This window comes from Pteropus medius, unplaced genomic scaffold (genome assembly GCF_902729225.1).
Source record: "Pteropus medius unplaced genomic scaffold, Ma_sr-lr_union100, whole genome shotgun sequence".
In the NCBI taxonomy this organism is placed as follows: domain Eukaryota; kingdom Metazoa; phylum Chordata; class Mammalia; order Chiroptera; family Pteropodidae; genus Pteropus; species Pteropus medius.
The window spans coordinates 4678245-4699698 of record NW_024349505.1 but is presented as its reverse complement, the minus strand read 5'-3'; the positions used below and the strand labels follow the sequence as shown (position 1 = coordinate 4699698).

The following is a 21454-nucleotide window of genomic DNA, read 5'->3' as shown; positions in this document are numbered from 1 at the left end:
GCGTATTCTACATTTCACAGGAATCTATATTCAAGACCCTCCAGGTTTTGTTTCTGAATCCTGAAGAATCCATCCTAGGGACTTGTCAGCCATGCTGCCTTCTCTCTGCCAACTGCGGATCTCAGTAATGAACCACAATGGCCCTCTTCCCACTGAGCTTGGATGTCACCTTAGGATCTTCTACACCTAGGGTCTCGGTGGCAACTACCAATATACCCTGGCATGCAAGCTGAAACTTACTTGTCACTCATAGATCTTATGTGGTCGAGTACTTTCTACCTCTTAAAAAACAGGAAACTGGTAACTCTCAAATAGTAATCTGTGGTCCCTAGGCATTCCTTCTGAATTTCATCTGCACCATAGGTGATGAGTTAGTTCTGTTATTGATTTTCAAAGGTCTTGCTGCACTTGGCTTCCAAGCTCAGGAAGTTTGGATCATGTGTGACCGGGAGTGTGACATTGCTCATGTTTCTACCTTCTCCTGCATGCAGTAGGAGACCATAACTGGATGCACGGGCAGTGGCATCATTGTACTCTGTTCAAATCCCGACTCTACCATTCATGGCTGAGTCATCTGGGCATGTTCCTTCTTCTCATGCCTCAACTTCCTCATCTGTCATATGGAAATAAGATACCTACTTCATCATGTAATTGTGAGAATACACAGGTTAATATTAAAAAAAAAAAATTTAGAAGAGTACCTGATGTATTAAACACTTAATAAGAGTAATTTAAAAATATATGTTGAAATGAAAAGGTATCTTGAAGATCAATGTTTCGCCTTTGGTGCACAGTACATTTAGTCATAGAAATATAAAGGGTTGGATACCTTTAAAAATTCATGCTTGCCACAGTTTAATTTCAACAAACATTTAGATGTTTGCTTATAGCTGTCTGACAGTACTGTACACCTTAGAAAAACAAAGATAAATAAGGCACATCTCCACCTTGAAGCAAAATCCCATCATTTACAAACTCCTGCATTTTCTCTAGGTAATGAGAAAAGACCCATCAGCATAAAAAACATATTTAACTTGAATCAGAGTAGATTCAAAATCACTTTTCAGCAAAAAGCTGCAGGTCTCTCCCTTAAGCTCCATCTAAGATATTCATTCCAAAATAAGCAACAGCAAGGAGAAAAACTGAGACTGATCTTGATTTCAGAGATGAATCTGCTTCTCTGACTCAAGATCAAGTTTCTTTTCATAACAACCTTTAGCCCTCTCTCTTCAGACCTCCGAGTTGACTCACTAGACTCACAAGAAATAAAGGGAGCAAAGTGTGGGCTTTCACAAATTAAAAAAAAAAAAAACTTTTCTCATCTCGCCTTGTATTCTTACAAATTAAATTTTTAAAAAGGAAACAAACAAACAAACAAACAAACAAGACGCTTTTTTCAGCCTCCCTTATTCTAGACTTGATGTGCCCTCCGTGTCTGACATCCTCATTCCATTCATGCTTGCCATTCTTTCTAGGAGAGTCATTGCTTCAAAGTGTGTGTGGGTGTGCTTCTGGAAGCTCAAGACATTCAATGTCCTCATCTTAGATGCAAATTCAGTGATACATTTGGGGCCCAGCTACTCAACTTTGCAAGCCATGCACCCTGCACAGGCTCAGGGTCAGGAGGGTGGATCGATCGCTTCTCACTAAAAGAGTTAGCACAGGCCGGTACACACAGATGAGCCTCTTACCCATCTCTAGAATGGGTGTAATAATACCCCAGAGAACAAAGTGCGGTCATCTGTGTATACATGTTAGATAAGCTGTAAATTAGCTAGTTAAAAGTAAGATATTATTAGCATTTCTCAACTTATCAGGGTCTGTTTCCTATATGTAAAAATTTTTAAAGCTACACTTGGGTTTTTGTGAGGACTATATGGTCTGTGTACATGTGAGATGATGTAAGTGATTTTTGCAAATACCAGTTACTGCCTGTGCCTGCCTCCTGAGGGCCTGCTATGCCTCTACCTCTTTAGGGTCCTGATGCTAATTTCCTGACCCTTTCTTTTCTGTCTCTATTCCAAAAGAGGGACAATATTCTTCTTTTCCTCAAAACATGCCTTTAAGCAGTTTCTCTTTAGATCTCAAATCTTAATGACTTCTAACAAAATGATTACAATAGCTCCAAGGCACAAAAGATTCTGACATGACCACCCTCCTACCTAGAAACATCAGAACCGGTTTTTGCTCACACTGACCCAAGCCTGGACCAGGAAGACCACTGTGCAGGCAGCTGTCCAGGCTCGGAGCAGGCACTGGCCAAGGAGCCCATCTTCTAGCTCTGAGGGTAGCCATTTGTTTACGGTTATCACTTTCCTCTTCCTAGATTCGCTTCCTTTTAATTGATCCAAATCAATCTCCCATCTAAACAAAGAGTTGTGCATTATTGTATCAGTGTTACATTTACCTCATTCACTTATTTATTTGTTTACTCTCTGCCCCTCCCCCCCATTAAAATGTAAACTCCATTAAACAAGAATTTTGTTAACTCCTGTGTGGCTCGAAGGCCTAACACAGGACCCAGCATACACTAGGCACACAATATACATAACTTCTATTCCATCATCCTTTTTCTTGCACCAGTGTTTTCTCCTTATGAGAGATGGGGCTACAGAAAGAAGTTCAGTCTGAGAAGACTCTTAAAAGATCATCATGCCCCTATAGCTTTCAAAGGGTTGTAGCACTAGAACCATGTTTTTAATTACATGAAGTCATATAGACATATCTATATCTATAGATAGACCTTTATAGAGAGGGAGAGAGAGAAAGAATATATAATTAAACAGGAGGTGGACACCTAGGAGGCCCACCACATATTTCTCTACCTCTCTTTCCTACCTTCATCTCTGAAAGACTCATAAGGCATCTCCCGTTTAAATGCCACTAATCTGGTTATTCACTCAACAAGTCTTTAATGTGAATCCAAAACGTTCCCAGCTTGGGGCTGGGGATACATGTAGTAAACAAATAAAGTCCCTGGTCTCATGGAGCTTACATTCTAGTGGGGAAGGATAGGAAATGCACAAACAAATAAGGAATCAACCTAAATTCAGAAAGCGATAAAACTTTTGAAGACAACAAAATGGGGTAAAGTGATAAGGAAAGAGGAGAGAGAGAGAGAGATCAATCGTATGTGTGGACATCAGTTAGGATAGCTAGGGAGGTCTCTCCAAGGAGGTGACATTTGAGTTGAATCCTCTATTACAAGAATAATGCGGCCTAGCAAAGTGTTGAGGATTCCAACTCTCTTGGGTTACAGATGGGAAAACTAATCAAAGGAGGCGTGCCTAGCCCCAAGGTCACCCTGTTAGCAGGACAGCTTGAACCAGAATGGAGGTCTCTTTCACTCCCATTTACTGTTGTGGTCTAATGGTCTCTTTCTAGTTTTTGCAATTTGGCATACTCTTGTTTTCTGCAGCAATTTCCTTTAAAACTGATCATCTTTCCTATACTCTTTAATGCATTTTCTCATTTCTACTTTCTCTGCAAAGTCACCCATATAACCAAAGTATGTCTATACATACTAAAAATAATCATAGTAAACAAAGGCTGTGTGTGTGTGTGTGTGTGTGTGTGTGAGAGAGAGAGAGAGAGAGAGAGAGAGAGAGAAAGAAAGAAAGGGAAGGAGGGGATTTGGGGCACATTTTACAAGCAAAAGTAAGACCCCATCTATTGGAAAAGAAAAAAAATTTGACTTCCTTTATCTTAGTATTCTTAGAAAGAAAAGCCATGTTGCATAGCAAAATGCCAAGACATTTTCATCTAAAAATCCAAAAAAAAAAAAATCTTAACAGAAGAAAAGCTAAGGAGTTTAGAAGTTATAGAAAAAAAAAATCATCATCTCTATGGCTCTAATCTAACAGACAATAAGGCTGAGTGTGTCTACCCTTTGAAACAAAACAAAACAACAACCACAACCAAATGACTCTTTTGACTTCCTGCTAGTTATATCTCGCTTTGTGAAAGAAAATGCACTGGGCTGGCCTGGAGCCTAAGATGTGATCTGCAGACCCCAAAGATTCTAGGAGTCATAAAGATGCAATCTGAAGAGCTGTGCTCTAACTAAAGCAAGAGCTAGGGAGGGAGGGAGTTGTGCTATCAAAGAAATTCTCTAGATTTAATATTTGCTTGGGTAAATTTTCTTTTGTTGGTTTGTTTGGAGCAGATCCTGTGCATTCCTTTTTTCCAGTTTTATTAAATCCCTCAACAGATCTGAGTTTGAAGGGCTTAAGGATGCCCTTGGGAAATAGGTGATTACACCCTCTGCTTAGGGTTTTAGTGATAAGAAAAAAAAAAAGAGGGGGAGGCAGTGGATTGAATTCCCTTCCTCGGGGCCAATTTCTCAGTGATTCTTTTCTGTAGTTTCCCTTTAAAGCAGAAGCATATTTTAAAAATGAAGTGGTGACACATATAAAATCCCATCCATTAATCAGCACTTTTCAATTGTTATGTGTATATATATGAGAGACAAACAGATGGAGAGAGCGATGCACATAGCTAAAACATTAGTCGATTTCTGAAGAAAAAAATCCCGAGAATATTTTCCTTTTCATTTTATATATCACGTATTATTTCACAAGAGTATTCAACTGGGAATCTTCTTTACCCAACAGAAATGTTGCCTAGTGTAGTTGGGAGATTCTAGGGATGGGGGTGGGGGTGGGGGAATCAGTGTTCCCTCTAAAAAGAAATTTAATGAATCAAACTGTAGTCTTACAACTGTGTTTCTCATACTGAAACCCTAAACCCAAACAGATAGAGTCAGATACGGAGTAATTTGTTCATTGCTCCTAGGACGATGTTAAGTAATTAACATGGCTATATGCTCTCCCTTCGCCACAGCTGGACCTTGTTCCCAAGGTTACGTCAGACCCTCCTCACCAGTACTTCCTTTAAAAAACAAAATACGGTCACCCTTGTCATCTTCCTTCTTTGGATTGCTCCTAACAGATATATTTAAGAAGAGATTGAAATTTGGAAAACTAAAGCAAAATATCAGGGAAATTATTCAAAGCGTATTAACCCAAAAGGGACTTCAGAGGTGATCCAAATCACTCACGCACCAAGTGCCCCTTGTTTTTCCAAGAAGGAGAGTAGTACCAGCAGGGTAAATAGACTTGACTAAGCTGCCCTACCAGTTAGTATCAGTGGGAACACTAGGATCATCAAAGACCAGTTCCCAGGCCAGAACTCTGACTATATCACTAGTAAGTATAGTAACTATAATATAGTGTTACTATATCACTTCCTCTTTGTTTATAATTTGTAATGAAGTGTAAGATGGAAAAAATGTGAGACTTATGGTAATTTGCTACCTAAAAAAAAAAGGGAGGGGATAGAGTTTAGAAACACTCTTCAAGACAGAACATGCTTACTTTCTCCTGTGTACGCTGTATTCGCTAGTAAAGTCTTATGTGACCTAGAAGATCGAATGCAATTACATTGCCCATATATATTTGCTATGCTGTTTGACTCTCCCAAGGGCAGCGTAACAATACACGGAGAGTGACATCTTTATGAGGTTAACCCTTCTCTATTTTAAGGGTAGACTACCGAAGGCAGATGTGTTCCCTGGAGCGTAACAAGAACGCTGGAAATTTGGTAGTTAGGAGGAATGACAGCACCAGGCCATCATTCAGGAGGGAAAAATAAATTGCAGAGAAACAGTGAGCTGGGGAAGCCTATGAGAATATCGATGCACATGAAGTAAAAGTGAGAAGACTAAGTGGGGTGGGGGTGGGAATTGAATTATAATACAGTGAGAAGAGACAAAAGAGAAAGCAAGGAAACTAGTGTTTGTTAAGTTCTACTGTGTGTCAGATCACATGTTAGGTTCTTTCATGTGTTATCTCATTTAATCCTCACGACCTTTTGAGATATGTCCTATTATCATGAAAGGAAGAAAATGAGTCTCAAAGATGTGAAGTAACCAGTCCTGAGGTAACATACCTAGAGGTCGGACCATCTTCCACACTAAGGTTTTCTGGTTCTGATTCAGTTAACCTTTTGCTAAATTACAAACTAGTCCAAAACTTAGCTGCTTAAAACAATAATGCAATATTTCACCTGATTCTCTAGGTTGGCTGGGTGGTTCCTCTGCTGATTTCTTCTGGGCTCACTCACTCAAATGGCTGCATTGAGTTAGAGGACTAGCTATCCTAAGATGGCCTCACTCTCATGTTGCAGTTGGTGCTGGTTAGAGGCAGGGGCACCTTGGTTCTCTGCCTGTGGATGTTCATCCTTCAGTTGGCTAAACCAACTTCTTTACATGATGGCATCGGTGTTCTAAGAGGGCCTCTTTTTATTTTTAAGCCACTTTATTGAGATATGGTTATATAAAAAGCTGTATATATTTAACATACACAATTCTGTAAGTTTGGAGATGAGTATACACCTGTGAAACCATCACCACCATCAAGACCATAAACATCTATCATTTCCCGAATTTTTCTCCTGCTATTATTATCATTATTTGTGGTAGGAACACTTACCACATGATTTATCCTCTTAAGAAATTTTAAGCCCAAGAGAGCTTCTTAAAGCCCATCCTCAGAAGCAGCACAAAGTCATTTCTGTCATATACTCTTGGTTAAAACGAGGCGATTTAAGATTCGAAGAGGGAAATAGCATCCACTTTTTGCTGGGAGAAGTGGTAAAGTCACATTACAAAGGGGAATTTGAAATGGAAGGAAACATCGTGATCATTTAAAAAACAATCTACCATAGGCTCTAAGCTCCATGCTTTTTCTACTGGCAAAACTTTAATAAAAATTCCCAATTACCCCTAACTGTTCTTTTTATAGTTTTATAAAAACTCCTTAATAAAAGGACCACATTTTATAACCTGGAGTAGATGTCAGAAAACTTGAGTTCTAGACCTATCTCTACTGCAATGGGATCTTGGAGTATTTTCTTTCCAACGGGCTTTTTCATATATGAAGAGAGGGTTCGGTCCGTTTTCTTTCTAAGAGTTCATGCAACTCTACAAACTGATAGAAGAGTGTCTTATTTTTAGACCAATATGAATTAGCTTCCTGGGGGATGGGCAGGATGGAGATGAAAAAAAAGGCTAGAAACAAGATGGTTTTTATTTTGCAACATACTCCTTTTCATTGCCATGGGTACAGAATTTGGGAAGCAGTGAATGAGCAAAGGACATTTCTTCTCATGGATAGCTGAGCTCTCCCATGATCTGGGTGCTGCTCTGACCATTTTCATGTATTATATGCTAAGCCGGCAATAGTCCTCCAGCATTACACCAAGGAATAGAGTACAAGTCTTTGCTCTCGGGGCTTCTAGACCTGGTTAGACAAAACAATTCCCATGCAACACACACTCAAACCAGCTAAACAGACAGTAGAGGTAAAAAGGCTCCTGAGCCGGTCTCTTCCTTAGGGAAATGCATAGCTGGAAGCTCTCTCAGAAAGATATTGTTGCCTAGTCTATGGAAGATCAGGTTCCCAAGGAGAAAACTAATGTTTAATTTAGCACAAAGACAGCTCAGAATCTCTCTCCGGGGGACTGAGCCTGCAAACAGATCCACATGCAAAGAATCTAAGCGAGAAAAGGAAGCTCTCTTTGGTGCAATGGCTACAGGACTTGGGCGCAAACTTTACTGAACTAAAACCTCTGCCAGTTGTTTCTGTCAGGAGGACCGCTGCTCTTTCCTGTTTACTCTTATGTCTGTACTTTGCACTTTTTCAACACTTCTGTGAAACAATCAAATGAGTTAATACCACTAGCACATACCTTTTGCTGTCTAAAATTACATGATGAAGTGTGGCAATCAAATATGCAAGCCTTAGCCAGTTTAGCAAGTATCGGTCCACTTAAGTGAACAACAAATACAAAAAACTTAGTTTCTCAAGCTTCTTAGCCAGAGAATATTTTTATTTTTACATTATTTAGACTCCAGAGACCTCCAGAAATGAGCAGTGCACACTTAAGTATGACAATCGTCATTCCAAAGACACAGTACAGTACATATTGTATTCAATTAAGCCACTTTTTTTTGCACCCTGGTTACCATGACTCTAAGAGATTATACTATGTATCCAACAAACTCCTGGTAAGTTATTAGCAGCTGCAGCAAACTTTTGCCTTAAATAAATTTTCTGAAAACAAAACAAAACCTGCAGACATGTAACTTTCCATGTAACTTTCTATTCAAACCGGTCAGAACTACCTGAAGAGAACTTTTGTTGTACAATGAGAAATTTAAGGTGTTGGCTTCATGTGGGTAAGAGTTATTAGTGTGCTGGAAAAGATCCACAAATATAACTCAGCTACACTTCTGACAAAAGAGAATTTTTAAAACGACAACGTTAATGATTCCATATTAACATATGAACCTGACACGATGATTCAGGGAGCAGGAACACCGTAAAAACAATATAAAACAAAACAAACCCAACATGAGTTTGATTCTACATTTCCTAAGAATATTATCCTTCCAGAGGTGGAGGGGAATGTGCATTTCAGTTATGGGGAATAAACAAACTAATAAATAAAATAATTTTGACTACTTTCTTTGCCCTGAATTAGAGCCAATAAATCTATCCTCACCCAAACATCCAAACATCATGCACCCAACAAGACTATTCTTACTCTAATCCTGTTACTTCTTCATAGAAACATTGTGCTTTTAATTAAGAATTACCATCACTAAAAATTGCTTTGAAGTCTTGGCAAATTTTCCTCCTGTTTCTTATGGGAAGTCACACTTTAGAGGTACTGAGCAAAGCCGAGATTCCAAGCTAAGAACCAACCACATCAAGGCATAAAATTTTCAACATGCTCCAGGTCAGTGTTGAGAAGAGGGCAAACTCCCGATGCCTGTTCATTCACAGCCACAGTGAGTTAGTTAACTGATTCTTTAGCAACTTGAGCCAGAAATCCGGCTTTCAAGAGCATAAATTTAAATCTCCATAGCAGGGAACTTCTAACTCTTTGTGACTCTGTAACCAGATTCACTTAAGAATTATTCATCACTCTGAATTAATAATTTAGTTAAATGGTAAATTTGGGCTATTCAGTTCTAATGATTCCAAACTTTCAATAGTTTAAATTTCCCAATTTACCCACAAAGCCCACATGCCACACTTGCTGGGCAACTGAATGGAAACCCAGCCTCTATTGTAGAAGAAGTAAAAAGTCAAATAAATACTCCAGTAAAGTTCTCGATTAGGAGTCCTAGAATCTCAGGAATTGAGGAAATATTAATTGATCCTGTTCTCAAGGAGGACACAATTTAAACCCATTCCAGGAAAATGCAAATCTATCCCAGATGACATCTCCATATTAAACTATTTAGGGAAACTGGGTAATATGATATCCCTCACTAACCATTTTAAGTAAATATTAAAGAGAGGAGCCATGTCCTTTTACAAAATGTCCCTGACACATTTCTGGAGAGAGAATCCAGGGCTGAGAAAACTATGAATCTGACTCGAACATGTCACTTCTCACATTAATAACAACAGCAGCTAAAATTTATTGAGCTTCTACTAGGTGGCAGGTACTTACATCATTTACTCAACAACCCTAAGTAGTCAGTTCTTTGCAAAGGTGTTCCATTTCATAGGTGAGGAAACTGAGGCAGGAGAGGTTAATTACCTTACCCAAGAAGACACAGCTATTAAGTGGAAGAGCTGTGATTTCAAACCAGGTAGTCTCGCCCCTGACCCCAGGCTCTTAACTGCTATGTTGCCTTGCTTCCTTAAACAGCCAACTTGAACACTTCTACTTCTAGCCCCACCCATATTCCCTTTAGACTATAAATACTAAGAGGGCAAAGGCTATATCAAATTGACCATCTGAATACATTAATTCCCATGGGACAGACTAGCTGTTCAATGATCCTTTATTGAACTAATGGACAATTTCTCCAAACCATAAAAAGCACCCACATCCACAAATCTTGACATGAAATTTCAGAATCTTTGCTAAAACCATTAAGACCCATAGAGAGCACAGTGCATATAAATTCTGTTACCTGCCCATTTTCATAGCCATTCGTTTGGCAATAGGGCCTGACTCTCTAGCCTTTTTTATGCCTTGTGGAGCATATATGAACTTCTCTCTTTATCCCCTTTACAAGGAAATGAAGCAACTCTTATCCTTCCACATTTGTTTCTTAGATATGTGTAGGAAAGTGATGAAGCTGGCAGCCATAGGTAGATAGCCCCCTAGCTATGGTCAGCATCCTAGCATCATGCCTTGAATCCAGGAGGGAAAGCACTGTTGGCTTTTCTCCTCTGCCATCTTTCCAAAGGGTACCTTTCCTGTACCCTGTGAACATGGACCGAGTAGGGGAAACTGGTATCCTACTAAACCTTAAGGCAAGTAAAAGATCTGTAACACATCTATTAAAAAGCAAGTGAGCAAGAAAATAAGTAAATCTCAAAGATCTTCCAGAATCATAGTTTCTCATAAATTTCTGCTCACAATGTTTTTTAATGAAAACACCTTTTCCAAGTTAGTAAACAAGCGAACTCATTTGTTGAGAAGATCAGTTTACATATCAAGAGAATACACTTTTACCCACAGGGCAATTCTTTTTTGCCCTGGAAGGTGCAGTGAACCTGAGAAGAGAGGTGTAGTTGGTTCTGCTTCTTTTAGTTTCTCTTTTGAGTCTAGCTAGCATGCTTTTAAAACTATCTCCTTTTGATGCCAAAGGCCATGTCATGCTGTATATAACTCACTGTGAACGGGAGAAGTGTGTAAATAGCAAGGCATTAAGCAGCTCAAGGGACTTGAAGATAGGTAATACAGAACACTTAGGCAATGCGCTATGAGAAGAGCCTGCTGGAGGGGAAATGTAATACTTGTCTTCAAGTATATGAAGGATTGTTATTGCTTCATAGATGCTGACTCCTCTGAGCCATCCTTGCCCTACCATTTTCCAGACTTTTGATTTTACTCTTGCTAGAGAGCCCCAGGCTCTCCAGGAAGTGGATCCGCCTCACCTGTTCCCAACCACAATGTCAGTCAGGCTTCACTCTTTGTCCCCAAACACCTAACATTCATGCCCATCCACACTTAGCTACCCCATTCCACATTTCCATATTCTCTCCCTTTTCCCAGACTGCTGGTGAACCACATTTTCCATAAAGCTCTCCCTGGCCTGGATTTGAATCTCTCCTACCGACCACTAACAACAGTCCTCACGTTTTGAGCACTATGGTCAGGCACTATGCTGACTGTTTATGCTAAAGAATATCAGCTTTATTTTACAGATGAAAATACTGACACCCGAAAAAGAACATAATTATTTCCCCAAGCTCATATAGTTAGCAGGTGCAAAGTAGGGATCTGAAATCTGAACACAGGCTGAACTATAAAATTTATGCATTAAATTCTTTCATTTACTACATCTCTAAACCTCAAGTTCCTTATTTGTAAAATGGGGCAAATGTTGCTAACAAGCCTGTTTTTTTTTGTTTTTTGTTTTTGTTTTTTTTTTTGTAAGGCATTACATAAGTAATAAAAGCGCCTTGTATATTCTAGAGCTCAGTAAATATTCCTCTCTTCCTCTGATTTTCTGTCAGTTTTGGTCCATTCTACCTAGTTAGTACTTTTGCTGTTACTTTATTGATGTGGTCTTGATTTGCCTGCTAGACTGTAAGTAAGCAGGGACTACGTCTTTAGCTGTTTTTCTGTCTATTCTTCCACAGAGCCTGTTACAGTGTGAGGGAAATTAGCATGAAAATGCAGAAGAAAGAATTTAGAACTGTTTTCATTAAACAGGACCTTGCCTGTGATCATATATAAGGGACTGGATTAAAGAGCAAGGAAATACTAGAATTCGTTCAGAATGGTTTAGCTGCCATGCATAGCAGAAATAGATAATATATATTTTTTCGAATTTCCTTTTAGACTTTTTAAGATTAAATAGCAGTGCTAAACACACATATATTTATAAAAACAAAAACAGCTCATCATAGCCACACTTTTAGTCATATTTAATTGTTATGTCTAAGAACATTTGAAAACCCATGCTTGTCTTGGTACTTGCATAGGGAAGCCATACAATATGAAACTTTAATATACCTGAAACTTATTGAATTTCGTTAACCAGGGTCACCATAAAACAAACAAACAAACAAACAAACAAACAAAAAAACTTTAAGGCTTAAAAAAATTTTATGAACATCACCTAGCAATGACATTATTTCAAAGAAAGCAGATGATGTCTATATATAAACATTGACCTAAACAAGCAAGACATTTTGGTTGACATAATAACATCACTTTGCTGTCAAAGCAAACTTTCTGTCAATTTTTGATAAAGGATTTCTCTCTCCACTTGAACTTTTTTGCCTTTGTGAGACCTTATACTTGTATTTACTTGAAAGAAGTGGTAGGAAGGTCCTGGATAAATAAGAACTCTCTCCTTATTACTTTGTTCTGGAAAAGAGAACAAAAATAGGACAGTTCTTAAGGAGATGATGGCTGCATATATAAATAATGTAAACACTCGTATCACCGTCCTGGGAGGACATTCATCACATAGACAGCTACAGACACCCAGATCTAGGCGATAAAGTATTTTTGTTTTCAGCCTCTTATACAGCTTTCCAATTTTGAATTGTCAATTGGAAACTTGATTATTATCAGTTAAAAATAACCAGGAGACTCTGGCAGTGATTTAACTTGTTTGACTTTCTTAAGCTAACAATTAACATTTTAGACTATTGTTGACAAAATATTTAACTTTCCCATGCCATTTGTGCAAACGACTTTTCTAATATTCCTTAGACACTCTGGTGGACACACCTTTCCAAAGCTGCTCAGGGCCACGCAGGGGGCTGCAAAGGACTTGCTTTTGAAGACCCTAAACACTTTCACAGCATTGCCCATGTTAACCAGAATTTTTGGGGACCTTCAGGAATACTTAAGCACTGATATCTCAGTCTTATCTTAACAGCACTGAATTTGAAATACTAATCCCTCTATTTACAATAAAAGCTATTTCACCATTTAAAACAGACAACTGCAAGCTTAAGTACAATTTTAATCCCTGGAAAAACTGGTATTATAATTCATTGTTTAGTAGTTTATTATTAGTAATACTACTAGTAATGCCTTGCATTTCTGCAGTGCTTTATTTTTCCAAAGCCTGTTCGGAAACACATTCATTTGCTTCTCTCAGCAAGCTAGGGCAGCGTTATTGTTCTCTCTGTTTTACACATGACTGCTAAGTAACTTGTCCTAGGTCGCCCAGCTGGTAGTGATCAAGCAGGCACAGAACGGAGGATGCAGACTCCTTGTCTGATCTGCTTTCTTTCCTCCACACTACATTAGAGAAAAGATAATCTCTAAAGCCAAAGATGACTTGGAACCACTTATCTATCCATCCTAGCAACACAGTCTTTGCAACAGAAAAAGAGCTTGTCTCAGGCAAAAGGGAAAGATTAATAATGCACCACGGAAGCTCTAAACTGTACTGTTCCATGGACCAGCAATTATTCAGTTTCACAGTTCATTCAGAGATTCAAACATACTTCACCAGGAAATGATTTAGTGCCTAAAGGCTGCTCCAAGTGGTTAGAAATGCGGATCTGCTCAAAGCTCTACAATCTGGGCCCTCTGAAAGGCCCTATTCCTGCAGTTCATGCAGCCATGGGGCTTCCCCTGAGCCTGTACTTGAGCTAAATGAAGAAACTGGCTGAGTAAGGGCTGCAGAATTAGTCTCTCAATGTGGACAGAATTAGAACTGGCTTGGAGGTTATTCTTGCATTGTTCTTGAATCTTCGGCTATTGAAAAAAGCTCAGACAGTACATATTTCTTGCACTATAACATCCCTCAAAGTTAACACTATGCCATGGAACAGAAGTTCTCCTTTCACCCTCATTCAGCTATTACCGACGACATACAAGGCATTGCATTAGCAGGTATGCAGAACACAGAGCTTTCATCTGAGAACACAGTGCATATTTGATTTTAGATGATCAATATTCTCTGCCTTTCTCCAAAGGATGTTTATGGCCACTTACGGCATACGAATGAACTATTATAGTGATACATTCAACACACCCGGACAGAAATAAATCTGGTTATGGACACAGTAGCAACACAATTAGGAAGGAATTCTGACACTCATTTCTGCGTAAAGGTTCCTTTAAATTAATAGTGTTTCAGAAAATAAAAAGAGCCTGAGTGAAGTGAGACCTGCAGATCTAATGCGCTTGGTGAATCACTCCCAAATGCCCAGGCCTCCCTTCAGACACAATGTTATCAGGTTAATACAGTACGTGCATCACCATCTCTGAGTACCATGCTCAGTAACAAAGTACCAAATTTAGAAGCTAAAATGAAGAAGGGAATTTCCAAAAACCCAAAGGGGGGTGGTGGGTCACCCCTTGCAATGCCACACATTTTCAATGAAAAGCAACCATTAGGAATGAACTGCTCTTTCCAAGGCGTTAAACTCACACTGCCCTGCTCATCATCACTGCAGTCAGAGAGGGCGATGCTCTAAGGGACTGTTTTAGGTGATGGTTGGTGGTTAGGAGAAAACATATTCCGTCTTTGAATAGGAGTGGTACGGCAGCCACCTTTGACTTCTGCAGCAGTAAGCAAGCCTTCAGTCGGGAAAGGCCAGACACTGTTCTCTCACATCCTCACAGCATGGATATTGCTAATCGTAAAGTTATAATAATCACTGAAGTTGGTTTCATTTCAGGTCCCAAAACCCCCAAGTAAAAGAGGGCAGCCTCATCTTACTTCCAAGTTGGATAAGAGCAAAGAGCAAAAGAACAAGGCCATGAGCAGACATGCCACTTTCCTTGCAGAGGCTGGGATATGAAGACCACATCCAGTCTTGGCACCCAGTACAGAGATCAGTCTTCTCTACTCAGAAGGGCTGGGTGCCTCGGTCCCTGTGTCATCCCCAGAAACACTTACCAGGAGACCATGAAGCCACACAAAGCCGTATTATTGGGAGACTTGCAGACAGATTATAAATTTACTGGGGACAATCAAGGCATTTAGACACTTTTGGCTGCAGATGCCAATGACACACACATGCATACAAACCTCATTCTTCTCTCCATTCGAGTGATTCTTTGCCCCCCGCCCTACCTCAGCATCTCTCCTTCATAAAACAAACTCCCATTGCTCTCCTAACGAATTCCAGGGAGAGGCGAGAATAGAGCAGGTGGTACGGAAAGGAAATTAGGCTTTGAAGCTCTAACAGAACCCCACAAGCTAATTGTATTCAAGGATAAAACAGCAAACACTGGGCAGTTTAACTGTTAGCAGTTATTTTTCATCTGGAGTTAGCGCCAGGAAGTTGCAGTTCTAGGCATCCCAAGCAAAATGTGTGTGGGGGAGAGGGGAAGAGCACCCTCCTAGCCCCCAGAGTTTCTGGAAACTTCATCACCACAGACCCAGGCCAGGAATAAGGGGGATCCTTATGGGCTTGTCTGCAGGGTGTCCTCTGCTAGAGCATCTTTTCAAACTCCTTTGGAGAAGTTCAACACAGTGTCCTCCTTCCTTTGAGCTTTTTGAGTACTTTTCGGCTTGCCTGGCCATTTCCTGTTGCTGACTTTCATTTGGGCTGACTTAGGCAAACTGGAGCTGTGCTATGAGAGGACACAGGATCTCAGGAGCCCTACAGAACTCCGAAATGGAGGAAGCTTGCAGGGCTGCGGGGCTCCACCTTCTACCCAGAGGCCGCTGGCCCAGCAGCTTTGGGGGAAGCGGGCACACGGCAGGCAGTCACCTGACCAGGACTGGCGTCAAGAACCAATGATTCAGGGGATACTCCCTCTGGGCTTGGGTGTGTCTGTGCCTCTGAGGAAGAACTTCCAGTCAGAAATTTGATCAGAACTTTCAGGTTTGAGGTCCTGTCACCAGAAGTGGCTGAAGACAAGGTACTTCCTAGGGTGAAAGCATGGAAATAGCCCCTTTGTGCCTGCCTACTTTAATAAACGCTGTAATTTGGCACTACCTACCTGTAGTGCCTATGAAGAGAAGCTAGATGGGAGAGGGGACTGGAGTCTATAGGAAATCAGGGAGTAGACCTCTTAAAAATATTCCCTCATTGTCTTTGGGATATCTCCCTCCAAATATTGTTTTTCACTGAGAGAACACTCAGGGAATTTCTATGTTGGAAATCAGCACTTGGGTTCTCTTAACCCAAGGGGAAAGGGCCACTTCAAAGGGGGGTGGAGGGGAATGGAACAAGAAGGAAAATGCTTTCATAAAGGTCAGTTGGACTGATAAATATTTTCAGCTGAAGAATGGCTTGTTGGGCCTAATTAGAGCTGGCTAGTCAAAGCAGGAGTATCCTTGAGACCTGGCCTTGCTCAGTGGCTCAGATCTTGTCAGATTGAAGCTACCTCTTCCACAAGCTGTGGACCTCAGAGAACCTCTGGAAAACTCAGGCTTCTTACCACTTAAGGAATACCTTACAAGTAGAGGAAAACCCATGAATGAGTACGAGCAGAACTTGATGAGTAAGAGTATAAACCACACATACGGCACACCCAATGGCCTTTGAAGTAGTCAGGTGACATCTTGGCCCTTTTAACTGCTGTCCACTCCACATCAGGCCAAGGTAAGCTCTACCTTCATAGAAGGCCATACGAACACAGCCAGAATCATGAGAAAACCAGGTGCCTTACCGCAATCAGGGCCGAGTGCCTCTGGTCCCCTGGGGCTGAAGCTGGTGGCTGCTGCTCCCCATCGATCCCACCACCGCCACCATTATTGCTACTGTTTAGCAGATGCTGCTGATGGTGATGGTGATAGTCTGGTGGGGGCGGTGGGGCTGTTGTCGCTGCTGCTTGGGAGGCTGTAGGAGGGGCAGCAGGGGGTGGTGGAGGGGCTGTAGTGGTGGCAGCAGTGGCTGTGGCCTTGGTGTGTTTGCCAGTCTTCCTTGCCCCCTGGCCATGCTGTACAAGGCTCAGGAGCTGCAAGGTGCTCTCTCTTTCCCGGTCTGAGCTCTCAGCCCTACCCCGTTCATAGCGTCCTTCGCAGCTCAGGTGATGCTGGCGGCAGACGGCGATCCGAGCCCGGAGGCGCTCCACGATAGCACTGTGCACTCTTGGGGTGACAGAGCCCCCTCCAAGGAGCCCCGCCCCAGGGGCCGCCCCTAGTCCTCCTGTGGGGGCCTGCGGGGGCGCTGTGTCCCCCATCTTAGTGGACACAATGATTGCTGCCTCTGGGATGGTGAGGTGGAAGGAGGCTACTGCTGGCTATTGCAAGCAAATCTGTTTTTGACGATGTGGGTTCAGTGTTCAGGGCCACATGAATGGAGATCTTCAGAGGTTGTGGGGAGCAGTGGAGGTATGGGGGAGGGGCGTTAGTAAAAAGAGGATGAGGAGCAAGAACAGAAACCAATCACAGAGGATAAGTTGGAAAAAAGCGGTGATCAACTTACTCTAATTGCGTTTGACAGCTCTGGAGAAGTTGTACAGAGTTGGTGGGGTTTTCCACCCCCTCACCCCGACCCCCCACCAAACTGACAAGAGCCACTAGGTACTTTGTCAACACGTGATCTAGGGGGTAGAGCAAGAATTCAGGGATTGTCAAGCCAGAGACAGAAACAGACAGCAAAGGGAATTGAGAGAGGTATTAATAGAGAACTGGACTCCCCCCTCACCTAGTTGTTTCGGAAATTTCTTTATGGGGATGTTTCTGAAGAGAAACACATTTCTACCATGGTCTATGTAACCCGCAGCCTTTACTTTTCCTCAGGTTAAAAAAGAAAGTGCTGTTTCAGAAGGTTTTGAAGTCAATGTTCAAAATGTACAAAAATCAAGAGAGCCCGTCTTTTGCCTTTTAATTTCTCCTCCCTTTCCCTTCGCTCCGGTGTTTTCTCCTCTTTGGAAGACTGTAGGATGTTGTCTTTTCCCAAAAGAGGGAGACAGCTTTTCAATTGTTAACAATGTCAGTAACTGGACTTTTGTATCATGCTTTTTTCTTCAGCTAATCCAATCAGCGGTAAAAATCCTCATTCCCTCTAAGGTTTCCTAGCCTTAAATGAAAGCAGTCTGAAGTCGCTAGCCACTGAGAGAGATCTTTCAACACATTTTTTTTTTCTTTCCCGCTTAGGTTCCTATCCCTCACCCCCGGCTCTATTCTAATACAGTATCGAGAGACAAACTCTTCCGAGAGTAATTTACAAACGATGGTCAAACTTACAAACTTCCAGCAAATTGCACCGAGTCATGTCCAGCCACTTTTCTGTCCACTTTTGTACATTCCATCCGGGCCAGTGGATCTGAGGGTCTGGACTCGCAATAAGCAATGTGGTTCTATCTCTTGTATTGCTCCGCTTTATAGATGGAAAAAAAAAAAAAAGTAGCTTGTATTTTCCTTTCTCTTTCCCGTCTGTTAGCCGCTTTTTTGACACTGGCTCCCACTTGAGTCACGGCGATACACAGGCTTTGTGCTCGGATAGGAGAGGGAGAAAAGAGAGTGAGTGAGACAGAGAGGGAGAAAGAGAGAGCCAGCAAGCTGCAGATGGGGGGGCGGAGGGGGGCGGAGGGGGCGGGCGGGAGAGCGTATCCGAGGCTCCCTGGTGGAAGGCTGGTGCCACTGCACGAGTGAGTAATTGCAGCCAGGCACCGAGGAAAAGGGGAACGCAGAGGGCCTCCCAGTGGCTGAAGAGGTAAATCCCGAAGCCTGCGCGTCTCAAGGCGCTTGCCTAGCTCAGTCTCGGCCTAGGCTGAGTGGGGAAGGTTGGGGAAATTCCCCAACCTCTACACAGCTACTACATCAGCTGTAAATGTTTAAGAAATCCCCGGCCAGGGAATGTATTTTCCCTTTCAGATCTATATTACACCCCCGAGGATATCATTTTCATTTTTCAATATGTTGTAAATGACACCACTGAGCACCCTAGCGAAAGCTGGGTGAGCACTGAGGAAATGTTCATTAGCAGACTGTATGAGTGTGTGCATGTTGGGGGTGGGGAGGAGTGGAAAGGAAATCACATTCAGAGCTCCTAAACGGCCAGGAGGTGTCTTGTCTACCTTCCTGCCTGTTTGTGTCTCTCCACCTGGGTCATCACAAGCGAATTGGCAGGGATAAACAAAATATTTTATTATGAAATTACCAATACTAGTTTGAAGAGAAAAAAAGGTTTTTCTTTCAAAATACAAGATTGCCTATGACAATGTAAGATCTGAGGTCTCCATGGCCACCTGGTTTACATATGTAATGAGGAAAATCAAGTAGCAGCTAAATTTCAAGAAGTCTAATAACACAAAGAAAATCTCTTAAGACTATTGTCCTCTCATCTTCAGATGATCCTACTTTTAAGATCTCAAACTGTGTATTGGATTCTGCTTGTCATTATCAATTATGGAGAAAAAATTAAGGTGAGCGCAGTACTGGGATAGTCAGTACCATAAATACTACGTATTGTCCTAACTTGGAAGTCACTGGATATGAGGTCTCAAGCAATGGGACATGTTCATTTAAACCAACTCTAGTATCTCAGTAAGGTGGTCTTGCTTCGAACTGAGCTATGAATACAAATGAGTGGGTAAAGTCAGTGCAGACATTTTAAGCCTGGATTTATAGACAATTTAGTTCCCAACACATTGGGAGTTAAATTAGTCCAGTTTACTTTCACAAATCCTGGAATGTTAGTTTGTAAATGGGGACTAGTACACTCTGATGGAATATAACTTTTTATTTTCCAATGGTACATACTTTTATCTGTCCTTTCCCAGGCTAAGTTCCTCACCACTCACGTGGAAAATGGTAGAATATATGTCTTTGTTAGAAATGCAAATTCGAAAGAACTCAGGAGGTGTCATTAAAAAGTGAAGGAGTTTTGATTTTATAAATTTGATTTTTAAAAAGTTGTATTCATTAGACATTATCTTTTCTATTACTATGGGTATTTTATATTCAGCAATCACACTTGATAAGAGGAAAATCTGTAATATCTACATTTAAAACTTACTTGTTCACTCTACAGTCCTGCAGTAGCATGGGTTTTGATTAATAACAGAGTCCTTGGTCAAATCTGCTATCCCTAAATGTCAACTTTGATTTCTATGCTAGACAGGGACACCTTCAAAACTTGTTATCATACTATATTCCAGTGTTACAGGACACTTCTTTAGAGTCTTTTGCACAAATCTACAGTTCATGGCCATTTAATTTCAAGCTGACATAATTATCTTCCACATCTTCATTTTCCATTCACATCTGTATTTATTTACAATCACTGTTTCAGGCATAGCTCTTAGCATATATGTCCCTTAATACACAAACAATCCTGAGAAATAAGTATTGGTAACCTTATTTATAAATAAGAAAACTGAGGCTCATTGAAATTAAACTACTTGTTCCAGTACATGCAACTAGGAAGTAAAGATCAGGACTCAAACTCAAGACTGATTTCAAACCTATTCTTCCTTAACTACTGGGCTTGATGCCTCAACATCAAGTGTGAAGAGTCACAGGGAAGCCAAACTACCCCAAAAATAGCTCCAGGGCTGCAATTACACCTCAATCAACATACTGGAATCTAAGCGAGTCCTATAATTCCTCAAAAAGAGAGTAGTGAATAAAACTACTCATCTGAATATGAGAGTAGACAAGTGAGAAAATACGGTCAATTATATCCAACTGCCAATAAAATAAATATTTCCTTTTTCCTTGTTTTTCTCTTCTTAGGGTACTGGTCCTTCTCTTATAACCCTAAAGCTTCTGTACAGCCTAACGAATTCTTTCAAGCATTACTTCCCTTTTACTTGTCTGTATCTGTCTTCCTTATCATCTCTACTATCCACAGCTACTTAATACTAAAGTTTCTATAGTAATTCCTAGATCTAAAAAGTTCAGACATGTGAGATTTATAAGTTTACAAATATTTTTTAGTTTTATATCGAATCAATGATATTGATTCATATGTAATTGACGATGATGATAATAAACTACTACAGTATGTCACAATACCTGTAAAAAATAATTCTATTTTTTCAACATTTCTGTTTTCTTATAGACTACTTACTTTTGGCTCCCCAGATCCATGCTAATGCTCATTTCCTAACAGCCTGTCTCCTTGCCATTCTTTTGGGGTTATCACATATCTAAAAGTCTCTTGTATTCTCCAAAGAGCCACTGAAGAAGCTTGCTCAGTTACAATGACCTGAGATATTAGCCAAAAAGGATGCACTCCTCACACAAAACATCAAAATCAGTAATTTTACAGCTTTGTGAACTTTTTCTTCCTGTTTTGTTTACAATAATAATGGGAATAACTTCACAAAATACAGAAAATATTAAGTAATCTCAATGTAAGGACTAAGTAAAATGTAGCATTTTCTGTGTACACATACGCTGAAGTCTGTGCCATGAACCACATAATAGATGAAGCCAGGTTCAACCAACATTTGAAGAAACAAGTACCTAAGATTCCACAGTAAAATAGATCCTATTAGAATACCACTTCCAAGAATTAAAGATACAAAATAGACAAGA

The 21454-nt window shown here is 40.7% G+C and overlaps 1 protein-coding gene across 1 annotated transcript in view; it reads right to left on the bottom strand.

Annotated features, from left to right (window-relative positions):
• The window catches only part of MAML2 (mastermind like transcriptional coactivator 2), a 324105-nt gene extending 305674 nt beyond the window's left edge, over positions 1-18431 (bottom strand). The window contains exon 1 of the mRNA XM_039881991.1: positions 16633-18431. Coding sequence (XP_039737925.1) covers positions 16633-17145 — 513 coding nt within the window. The 5' untranslated portion in view covers positions 17146-18431. The remainder of the gene's footprint in view (positions 1-16632) is intronic.
• Between the last annotated feature and the right edge of the window lie 3023 nt (positions 18432-21454).